The sequence below is a fragment of the Leishmania donovani genome, chromosome 24, assembly GCF_000227135.1.
Source record: "Leishmania donovani BPK282A1 complete genome, chromosome 24".
Taxonomy (NCBI): domain Eukaryota; phylum Euglenozoa; class Kinetoplastea; order Trypanosomatida; family Trypanosomatidae; genus Leishmania; species Leishmania donovani.
Window position 1 is genome coordinate 741,711 of NC_018251.1, and position 11,333 is coordinate 753,043.

The 11,333-nt window shown below is 57.7% G+C and overlaps 4 protein-coding genes across 4 annotated transcripts; all 4 read right to left on the minus strand.

Moving 5' to 3' along the window:
- Positions 1-1,810: 1,810 nt before the first annotated feature.
- LDBPK_241960 (cyclin 10) lies at positions 1,811-3,787 on the minus strand (the record flags this gene model as incomplete). Its single annotated transcript, XM_003861238.1, has 1 exon — positions 1,811-3,787. One exon carries the CDS (start codon positions 3,785-3,787, stop codon positions 1,811-1,813), a length of 1,977 nt encoding a protein of 658 aa, XP_003861286.1.
- A 2,044-nt stretch (positions 3,788-5,831) lies between these two features.
- On the minus strand, positions 5,832-8,318 carry LDBPK_241970 (hypothetical protein, conserved; the record flags this gene model as incomplete). The annotated part of the gene is made up of 1 exon (XM_003861239.1): positions 5,832-8,318. The coding sequence occupies one exon, from the start codon at positions 8,316-8,318 to the stop codon at positions 5,832-5,834; it is 2,487 nt and encodes an 828-aa protein (XP_003861287.1).
- A 517-nt stretch (positions 8,319-8,835) lies between these two features.
- Positions 8,836-10,293, minus strand: LDBPK_241980 (hypothetical protein, conserved; the record flags this gene model as incomplete). Its single annotated transcript, XM_003861240.1, has 1 exon — positions 8,836-10,293. The coding sequence occupies one exon, from the start codon at positions 10,291-10,293 to the stop codon at positions 8,836-8,838; it is 1,458 nt and encodes a 485-aa protein (XP_003861288.1).
- Positions 10,294-10,797: 504 nt separating this feature from the next.
- On the minus strand, positions 10,798-11,163 carry LDBPK_241990 (hypothetical protein, conserved; the record flags this gene model as incomplete). The annotated part of the gene is made up of 1 exon (XM_003861241.1): positions 10,798-11,163. One exon carries the CDS (start codon positions 11,161-11,163, stop codon positions 10,798-10,800), a length of 366 nt encoding a protein of 121 aa, XP_003861289.1.
- Between the last annotated feature and the right edge of the window lie 170 nt (positions 11,164-11,333).

Here is an 11,333-nt window from a genome sequence, read left to right on the forward strand (position 1 = left end):
CGGTACATCGCACTGGCCTCCCCCTACGCCGCAGGCACCTGGCCCTGCCACCCACCAGAGGTGGTTGTGCATTGACAGAGGTGGGGGGGGGGCGGGCGAGGCTGCTCGGCTTCCCCATACGGAGAGGGGTAGTGGACCCTCATGCCACGCCGAGGTGTCCGCCGCCATCAGTGCGCCCACGCCAATGCGAGAGGCAAAGCAAAGGAAGAGGAGGGCAATGCACGCTCTCGCTGCCGCTTCCTCCTCCCCCCCTCAGCCGACACACGCGCTACAGCGTCGAGCTTTGCTTGTCGACCCCCTCAGGCCTCCCCCTCGTGCTCTCCGGCCGCTGCATCGCCCTCTGAAGCGACCGCGCCAACGCACCTTCGGAATGCCGTGGCTGCCGGTATAGAGGAGGGGGAGGGGGCCGTGGAGGTGGCGGGGGGAGAAATGGAGAGGGAGATAGCGAGAAATCGCAATAGCGGCTATTGGGTGCGTGGGTGGGTAATGGAGGAAAGAAGGGGAAGGGGAGGGTGCTGAATGCATGAGAGTACTCGTAGAGGGGGTTCGCGCCCGGAAGAGGGGCAGGGGGGTGGTGGGAGGGCCGGAATCGGAATGCTGTGGAATAGGACAAGAAAAGCTGGGAGAGAGAACGCGCCGAAAAAGAAGGAGCACAGAGAGGCAGAGAGGTGTGCAACAGGGAAGCAACAGCAAAAGGGAGCAGGAGCGGAATGTGGAGGAGGGAGGCTGAGGAACGGAGGACAGGAGCACTACACTTCACTCCACAGTTGTGTGTGTGTGCTTGCTTGGCGAGGGGGAGGAACAAACAAACATGAACACACCAAAATACAAAAAAAAGCGGAGTCGCCCTCGCCCCCTTCCTCTCGGCCCTGCAGCAAACGTGAGGTGACAGTGGTGTTGGCGGAGAGCAGCTCGAAACGACAGGACTGAAACAGGTGAGGGTGTGGGAGATCGAACCGAAAACCAAAAGAAGGGAGAGGCAGAGGGAGAGTGAGATGAGGAAAGGGAGGGGAGGGCTGTGAGCGGCCAGCGAGGGAGGTGACGGCGTTGGGGGAGGGGCGGGGAAGAGGAAAGGGGAACGGCGGGTGAGCGAAAAAATACACAAGCGCGCGAGAGGGAGTTAGAGATGCTTACGTTGAGAAGAACATTCTTGTGCCGGTATATGTGTGTGTGTGTGGGGGGGGGTGACGCTCTACAAGCATGCCAGAACTGCACCCACAAACGCACTTCTCTTCCTTGCTCCCCCCTTCCCTCCACACCCGAACCTCCCGGCTCTTCTGAAACTGAGAAAGACACACCTTTTTGGCGAACGAAGTCATGCGCGACGTGCGTTTGCGTGTGCGCCTCCGCTTAGACATTTTTGTCTGCACAATGGACAACCTGCGAGAGAGGAGAGAAGGAACGGAAAGAGTGGGAGGGGAGGAGGAAAGGAGAAACGTAAAGAGATGAACAATATCACCACCACTGCGATTCACAACAAGAACACAGCAGCAGTAGCAGCAGCCAAAGAAAGGAAGCAGCATACACGCAAACAGATTCGCTCCAGCACACATACACACGCGTGCGCGCGCACGAACGACAAAGAAGCGGGGAAGGGAGGGTGGGTGGGCGGGTGAGTGGTGTTGGGGGGTGGTGTGGGCATACCCAATGCTGCCATACCAAACGTTTATAACAGCAACAGAAGAAAGTGCACACACTCAGACATAGGTGCGGCGCGGAGAGGGGGAGAGACGCACAAGCACACACAGCCATTTGTGTGTGTGTGCTTGTGTGTGTGTTTATCGGTGAGCAATGGAGGGAGGCCTATCACCTACACACGGGGCTGATCTGGAGGTGGAGGTAAACGTTGGCCTTGCGCAGCAACACCTATCATACTCGCAGATCGCTCGCTGCGTCCGCTACGCACCACTGGTGGCAGAGCTATCCCCTCACGTGATGCGTGGGAAAAGGCTCGTCGAGTAGGGGTGCGATCACTGTAGCTTATCACCATCGAACCAGCCCCGAAATCTTCAGCACTGGCGGTTATGCCCCGACTACTGCTGGCGGCTGCCCCGTTGTAGGCTGGAGCGGCGCAGACGTTGGGGGAGCTTTCATAGCCACCGCGGCCACCGTTGAGCGCCGCTGTGCAAAGGCCCGCCATTGTGCCGGTGCTCGCCGCCAGCAAGCGGCTCGGGCGGCCAGTGGCGTCCCACGAGGCGGCGGCTCCACAGCGAGGGGCGGAGAGTGAAATGCTGCGCGCTCGCTCATCGCCTCGTTCCTCCACCGCTACTAGCACCGTCGCCGAGTCCGGCGGAGTCTGGCCCGTCAACACCCCGTTGCTGCTTTGGTAGATGCTGTTGGTGTGTGTCGCTACACGAAGCATGTCTTCGCCGCTGGCGCCGCGCCCGGATAGGCCTCCCATGGCACCAAGCGCAGGAGACGAGCCACCGTTCGCTGCAACGTGCGGCACGTGTGGCAGGGCTGGTGAGTACGACGTGCCGAGGGGGTGACGCCGAGCGGAGGTGGACGCTGACCCGCCGCGCGACGCAGGTGCGCGGGCCGGACCTATAGACTCCGTGTCTACCGATATGGAGCGCGCCGTCGACGCGCTCGGCGGAAAGGCTGGACGCGACGCCGACCGCAGAGGTGACACGCCGCTCTGCGAGGCTATCGATATGCTGTACTCGTTCTGCGAAAGGATGCTAGATCGACGGCTACGGGTGTTGCTGCCGTTGCAGCGCGCAAGGAATGGCCGCGTCGGCTGGTGCTGTACACCGGAGCGAGTCTCGACTGGCGTCTCCATGGCTGTCTCGATGCCCCAGTCGCTTGCCTCTTCACTCAAGTGAGCCGCCTGTAGGCGGAGCGGGCGACAGTACTCATCGAAGGTGTCGCGTGAGAAGTAGAGCCGGTTCTGCAACAGCTCCACCATGAGAAACTCCAGCGCGTTGAGGTCGTCGTTTGTGACACCGCCGACGACAGAAAAGTCGTGGTTGTTGAGTGTTCGCGTGTCCATGATCTTGCTTGCCATTCTGGTCGACGTGAGGAAGAGCTTGAACACGTTGTACGGGTGCAGGAGCATGCATGGGTGCATGCAGAGCAGCCGGTCCAGGTAGAGGCATCCGCACACCAGCACCGACGGAGAGACATAGGTGTACTTGACGATGCGCTTGAGGTAGTCGTGAACGGAGATGGCCGGAACCTCGCGGGTGGAGAAGGCGTTGAGTTCCGCCTGCGGGCTCGGCAAAGTCGCCTTGCCGCTGCCACTGCTGCTGCTGCCTGTCGTGTTCGCACACGTGAGGCCACCGTTGACGCTCCCTCGTGGCGAGCGCTCGGCGTCAGTTGCGCCGTTCAGCGTGGTTGCTGAAGGCGAGGCTGGCGATGACACGTGCGCGGGTATCCCGTGCTTCTGCCGCAGCACCTCATGCGCCGCGATGGTGCAGTCGATTGCGTACGCCAGCCACGGAACAAGAAACCGGTATTCCTGCCCATGCTTCTCTTGCATCGTCTCGGACTCGTTCAGCAAGCGGCCCGAGCGCTTGCTGTGTCGCTGCGGCATGGACACGGACGGCGTAAGCGGAAAGAGGTCGACCGGCTCGTCCATCGTGGAGGGCAAGGGTGGCAGCGTTGGAGTGGCGGACGGACTCAACATTGTTGCGCCGGCGCACAGGCCATTCGCGCCACTGCTGTCCACGGTAGCGCTGGCTGCAGCCTCTTGGCCACGAGCGCCATAGAAGCCGCTCCCGGCAGCCGAGCCACTGCTGGGCGAAGTATGGAGACTGCTGTTGCACCCCGCTAAGCCAATCTGCATGGTAGACGGCTTGCGAAAAAAGTGGCAGATGAGCGGCTTCTCTATTTCGTCCACGCCGCGCGGCGGCACGGCGGGGGAGAGCCGCGGTGGGGAGTAGACTCTAGACGTATTGCCATCCTCGGTGTGGCTGCTGCTATGGTTGTTAGCGTCACCCGCGTGGTTGCGCCCGTTCTGCACCATTGTGTCTAGCGCACTCATTGCACAGCACCGAAACCGATAAAATCGGCAGAGAGAAAGGACACTCCTCACTCTCTTCTCGTCCACAGAGAAGGGAAAGGGAATACGGTCACCGCCTGCTGGGAGAAGGTGGGAAGGGTAAGGGGGGAGGGTCTCGATCAACAAGATGTCGGCGTACACACCACCACGCGAAACGAGAGAGAGGAGTCGCTGCACCAATCCTAAGGGGTATCAAGAGAGTCGCGTGTGCTCAAGCGTGATGCTCAGAGAATGCTGCAATCTCCAAGGGTGCTGCGCAGCCCTTAGCAAAACAATGGATATCCGTATGGACGTGTATGCGTATGTGGTGACTGGAGAGAGAGGAGGGGGTGGGGTGGGGGGGGGGAGGGAAGGGAAGAGGTGGTTCGGAGAGAGCGTGCGCCGTTTCCCGCCGGACTACAGAGAGACAATAACAAGGCACCACCACTGACACGGACACACGGGAAGGGTGATGCAAGACGGGGATGCAAGGCGTGAGGAAGGAGTAAAGGCGGGAGGGTAGGGGGGTGGAGGAAAAAAGACGGAGGAGAGGAAAGAGGAGCAGGACAAAACAGAGAGCAAAACGCACAGCAAGAAAGATGTACGCGCGGTGGTGGTGTTGAGGGGGTGAGAAGGTGTGTGTTCGTGTGTGTGTGTGTGTCTGTGGCGGCGGTGGGGAGTGGCAACTTGCTACAAAGAACCAAGAGAACCAGAAAGTACAAGGAGGGGAGGTGGTGTGGGGGGGGAGGGGAAGGGGGAGAATGATGTGTGGGTGAGAAGCGGTGATGGATGGATGGGGGGGCGGTAAATGAACGTGAGGTGCGAATAGCAAAGCTGCCGCGCTGCCGACACTGGAGAAGGGGGAGGACGAACAGCAAATGAAAAATGTCAAACACCACACACACAGAGAGAAAAGGGGATACAGGAAGAAAGGTGAAGCCGGCGTCACCGACACGTGATCACACACGCACTAGAGAGCGAGCGAGCGAGAGAGAAGGGAGAAGGAGCGAAGGCGTGGGTGGATGCTATGCGAGAGAACAACAAATGAACTATAACATTCACATGGGAGCAATTTACGTGACTGGCACGTGACAGGGATGGTGTTCGCGAGACGAGGAGGAGGGCGATGATGATGTAGAAAGAAACAAAACAGAAGGCGTACACACACAAAGGATTTAAGACGGAAGAGCACGCACAAGAGCACGCGTGTGTGTGTGTGTGGGGGGGGGGAGGTGGGAAAGGGGGAGGGAGACGCGCAGAGTGGTTGCGCGCACGCGAAGAGAAGATGTAGTGGTTAAACCGCCAGCCCCACCCCGAAGGAAATTTCATGCGCAGTGAGACCAGAGAAGCAATTGAGCAGAAGCGAAGAGGATGAAGAGGGAAAGTCAGAGGTCACAACACATACGCACGCGCATACATTAGCATGCACACCTCTTGCCGCTGATACGGCGGTGTCGACAACGCCATCCCAAGGGTAGGGGGGCGCCTGGCTAGAGAGAGAAGGATATGTACGCCACCACGCCAGAGATGACGTCCTCCTTCATCACTCTTTACGTCACCCTCTCTGTATGACGCCCGAGTCAGACGATGGGGGGGGGGAGAGGTTCAGCGCACGCTACATCAGCGCCAAAGCCCTGATGATTCACAGTTCCCTTGCTTTACACCTGTCGTTCACTCGTCTTTGGGTGTTTGCCTTGCTGGGTTTGCGGGTGCGCTTGCTCACATTGCTGCACATGTGGAAACAACGGAGGAGGCCAAATTATGGAGCAAACTCATCATAAAGAGCGCCAACGCAAACGCGAGCACGCACACACGCACGTTTACGAGAATCGCTCTCGTCCTCTTTCCTTCAAGAGGCGATTGGGTGGCCGACTTGAGCCAACAGCCACGCAGCCGTCGACTGACCCTCGACGCGAGCGCCGGTGGCAATCCCCTTCAGTGAGGGCGTTAACGATTTGAGCACCTGGGCCACTACCGCAGCGCGCCACGCAGTCGGCGACGGTGGGGAGTACAGCAAGAGTGACCGCAGCGATCGTAGAGTGTCGCGCACTACTGGCGAGTCGTTGCGCTCCACTACAAACAAAACGGCGCTCTGCTGCACAACGGCGACGGCCAGCCGCTCGGCAAGGCCCGCGAACCCCGCCGTCGCTAGGCTCGACCCCGGGGAACACAGGGCTACCGTCACGTTGCGGAGGAGTGCAGCCGTAGCAGCTCGGCAGTTGGTGCGCATGGTAGCGGGCGTGTCGCTCGTGATCAGCTTCGTCATGGACGGCAGCGACGCCGTCAACCACACCAGCATCTCCTGCGCGTCTTCAGTCATGTCCGACGCTTGCACACGCACGTCACACAAGCGGCCAAACACGGACGCGGCAAGCCGCAGAGCCACCATCCACTCGGCCGCCGACGTTGGCAGCTGCGGGGGTTGTGGTGCTTTAGAGCCCCAGACGGTATTCAGCTTTGCCAGCGTCTCTCCGACGATCTCGGGCTTATCAACGGTGGCGGTGAGCATATAGCGCAGAGCGTCCGTTGCGGGAAAGCGAAGCCCAGCCGGTAGCGCGGCGTACAGGCTGAGAAGACCTGAGCACGTGGCGGATGGATCACTGGCGTTTGGCGACACCGCCTCGACGGTGTGGTGGAACTGCGTGTGCTCCGGCAAGAGTGTGTTCACCTTCGTCTGCGCAGCTGCAGCGTTGAAGGTGTCAAAGAGCTGCGGCACTTCCCACGCAGGAAGAAGACTGTCAGTCTCTGCTGGCGGCGCCGGAGAGGCTGCTGCTGCAAATGGCGCGGGTGCTGCAGCGCCACCAGAGTCGGAGGCACGTCTGGTACCCTCCAAGCCCGGAATACGCGAAAGATCTTCTGGCGACACATGCGCCATAAGAAAGTTTTGAATCTCCTCCTGTGAGTCTTGCGCAACAACGCCAGAGTGGTCCTGGATGAAGCGCTTTGCCGTCTCTACAACACTGTCACCGACATTGTAGGGCAGCTTCAGCATGCGACCCTCAACATTCACGTCGAAAAGGTAATCGTACGATTGCCCGTTGTAGAAGTGCTTCTCGCGTTGTTGCTCCGAAGCGCCTGTGTAGTGCTGAGCGTCTGGCCCTGCAACGACAACACCGATCTTCTCCCACTGACTGGCACTCCACACATATAACTCCACCTCGCCCTTCTCATTGCGGGCGAAGAGGCGTTCGCCCTCCAGCGTGCCGCGGCGCTGCGCAATCTCGTGCGTGAACGGCATCGACTCCACATCGAGGCCGCCACTGGCGGCAGCAGCGCTGCTGGATTTGGCGATTTTGACATCCACAGTCTGGGAGGAGACCGCCGTCTCCAAGGCTTCCAGCTTCTCGATGGACGCCATGTGGCCATAGTCGCGGGTCCATACGCGCACGGTATGATCTGAACCACCAGAGAGCAGCCTGCCGTCCGATGTTGGCGCCACACTCCACACGACGCAGGGGTGCTGAATGACTTGCACGGTGAACAGCTTACCATCAGCGCTGCTTGAACGCCATACGCGCACTGTGTGATCTTCCGAGGCAGTGTACAGCTCTGACAGAGCAGGAGACCAACTGATGGAGTAGATCAGTGAGTCATGGCCGTCCAATACTTGAAGAGAACAGTCAGTGCCGATGCTCCACAGTCGTACCGTGCAATCGTTCCCTGCCGACGCGAAGCGGGTGCTGTCGACCGCACAAATGCACTGCACAACATCCCGGTGGCCAAAGAAAATCTGTATGGTCCTTCCCGTCAAAGCATCCCAGGCGTGAATCGTCTTGTCGCCAGAGCCAGACACGATTGTCGAGGTGTTTGTCAGTTGCGCCACACCACGGATGGCCGTGGCGTGCTTGTCGTAAAGTTGTTTCGGCTGTCCACTTTTGTGATCGAAAATAAGGATCATCCCACCCCAATCACCAGAAATAATATCGCCAGCAAGCGCATCCTCCACCTCTGTGTCGACACTGCCGGGAGTGAAATGCATGATGGCACCGCAACAAGCGCCACTGTTGTGCCCATCTAACACGGCTTCTACCGCGGACGACTCGGCATTCCACAGTGCCACATGCTTATCATTTGATCCGGTGACAACGCACGACTCGTGATCCAGAAGCTCTACACCAGGATGAAATAGAACGTAGTTGACAAACGCGGTATGACCAACAAAGGTCAGACCGTCCTCTACAGTGTCCCCTGACGTCGGAACAGTGGACAACTTCGCTGTGTTGTCGCGCGACGCTGTGAAGACAGCCGACGGATCATGAGGTGAGGAGCTGACAAAGCGAACATCAGAGGTGTGCGCCCGTCCGTCTGCCTGAAGAATAAACGCTTCGTCACACATGCTTACGACTGAAGATGCTTGGAGAAGCAAGCGGAAATGAATGATCGTGCACCAGCTAGAAGGGCTCGACGAAGTACCACGGACGCCAAGAGAGAAAAAAGAGGGAATTCTGAGAAGAGGTCGTAAAGCGCACCTTCAAAGCTAACCACAAAGAAGAGACGACGCGAATAGCAAAAACCGTGCAAACAACAACAAAAGCCGTGCCCGCTGCTGAGGATAAATAGCAGCGTCAATACAGCAAAAAAAAAAGGAGAGAAAGATAATAGAGAGGCATCGGAGCATTGGCCTGCTAGCTGGCGTGTATGCGTGGGGAGAGGACAGTCTCAAAACAAATGCTTCGTAGCATTCAGCATGGTAGGAAGGCCAAGGCCGACGGAGGCTTCGTAAAGACCTAATAATACCTTTTTTTTTCGTCCAGCGCTCAGCGGATGGAGCAGCAGTAATGCTTAGGAGACTTTGTTTCGACAGAGCGACAAATGGCAGCAGTGAGAACGGAATCGTTCTGTGCAATTCAAAGTCACTTACACGAAGATGTATTCCTGAGAAGCGAAGCGAGCTGACATCCGTAGCGAGAAGCGTTGAAAGAAGTCCACGCAGACGAACCAGAGGATTCTGACCACGAGTAAGGGAGAGCCGACACCGGAGATAGAAGCGCATCAATGCCGTCTACGAGATGGAGTCCAACATACGTGGAGGCCCATCTCAGCTCATCTTCAGCGCTCCATAGCGAAAGCACCGTGTTCTGCGGTGATCGCGTACATGCCCATTGAATCAAGCCTAGGCGAAGGTGCCACATGCACTCATGCCCCTTTTCGCTGTGTCGTCGGATTTCAGTTTGGGTAAACACCATAAGGTTTCTCCACAATGCCGGCGCGAGTGCGGTTCTTGGGCAGCCCTCGCCGATGCGCGTTCCGTTCTCGCCCTCTTTGCCTACGTTGAAGTGTTCCTTAGTCCCACTCCTGTGTAGTTCACCGGCAGCTTGGTGGGGATCTTCCATTACTGACCCTGCTTCGGAGATAGATGAATCACCCTTCCCGTCGAGAGCGTCTTGTTCTTGAAGAAGAAATAGCAGGTACGACGTAGCCGAGCTATCACCATTGTGCTCTCTGATAAACTCAATGACTTGCTCGCTATCCATTTGAATGGCGACACGTGCACAATCCCATCTCGCGCAGACCTTTGACGGATTTGCATGCAGGGATCGAAATCTAAGCCGGCGGTAATGCCAAGCGTTGTAGTTCATGGGATGTGTGTGTGCAGCCATAAAAAACAGCTGGTCGTCTTGTGCTTCAAACTTAAGAATAGGCAAGGCAGTTTCCTCGCCTTCTTTAGGGCCGTCGATGAGAAGTCCGCAGCCACACATGTTGGAGCAGAGCCATTGTCGATACTCCCACAACGACTTCAGCTTTGGGCAAAGGCTCAAAAAAAGATCCAAGAGAACAAACTCTTTCATCGCATGATGCAACTTTTGGCCGCTCTCTGCTTTGCTCTCTGTGGTGAAGCACGTTTCGCGCAGCCACCGTCGACGAAGCGATACGAAAATGTCGTGTTGAGGGATACACGCCCATGCTAAAGCGACGACTGTGGGCGGCAAGTCGCTAAGCATCGCGCGTGTCACATGCGGACTGTTGTCGAGGCTGTCCGGTGATCGACTGAAACCGTCGGCAACGCTTGATAGCGGGTCTTTTGCTCTTTCAAAGGAGCTCACAAAAAAGGCTTTCATGGCAGCAACAACGCGTCTGTCCACGAGAACAGGAAAGTCAGTAAACTTTGTCGTGCTTGCTGCTACGCAGGGAATCTCAGCCAAACAGGCGACTCTGTTCGACTCTAGCGGTTGCTGAGAGAAGCCGAATGCCGCCCTGATTGGTGGCGCACCGAGTGCTTGAATGCTCTGCAAGTATAGGTCGGCAGCAGCATCCAGAATTTGGTCAAGCTCTTTTGCCGCATCCGCGATAATGGTGTAACCGGATTCCATGTGGTTGCGCAGAAAGTGTGAGGGTAGAAGTGGCGCCTCACGTAAATGCACTGTAGCGATGTGTAAACCTTCATGCAGCAAAACGAGCAAACCGTAAAGAGGGAAGATCGTGACGTGAGTAAGAGAACAAGAGGCAAAGAGCGCCAACAATAAGATGCGGGAAGCAGTCAAATCATGCGGATTACCCGTGCCATAGAGAGCTTTTGCAGAGAAGGGAAGAGTCCGGACCACACTTGACCACCGTCCTCTAGCGTCATTTCTGCCCTTTCTTTAACCATACGATTTTATAGGCATAATACGTTCAAGCGTGGGAAGAGATAAGCACTGGTTCAAAGAAGCAAGCACAAGCAAAAAGGTCACAGCGTGAAGGAAAAGGGGCCGGATCGAGCGAATACGCACAGAGTAGCGCCGCGGCCACCGGTAAAAAAACAAAGCAATAAGAAGTTCGTGCCTCCTGAGCTGGCCCAGCTTGGGGAGCGCTCAAGCTCATCCCAAGGCGCAATTTCATTTGATGAGAATGTCTTTCGCCTCGTTCAGCTTTGTCGCGATGTAGGGCGTTCCACTGACATCACTATGAAAGTCCTTCATCATGTTTCGGTATCGCTTCTTCACCTCCTCGGGTGCCGGGCGGCAAAAAATGGCGCCTGCCTCGTTTTCCTTGAATCCGAGAAGCATGTAGGCTTCGTACTCTGTCATGGGGGACTGGAATCCGTACTCGAACTTGTGATACGGCTTGGCGCTTTTCAGAAAACGCGAGGAGGCATTTTGCGCACCAGAGGCCGACACCCGCTGCGCGATTCGTGGGCCGACGCGGGAAGCATAGTAGATGCCGCACCCAGCAAGAATGCCAGCAATGATTGGGAGTACCATTTTTTCCCCTTTCAGCGCCTAGAGTGTAGGCTATGCGGCGTCGGGCGTGCATGGAAAGCGGGGGGAAACGGGGGGGGGTGGCGTGGGCTTCGGTGGTTGAACGGTGCCCGGGCCGCTGAGGGGGGGGGGTTGCCGCGCGGCGGTGGCCCACGCGGGGGGGCCCGGCATCT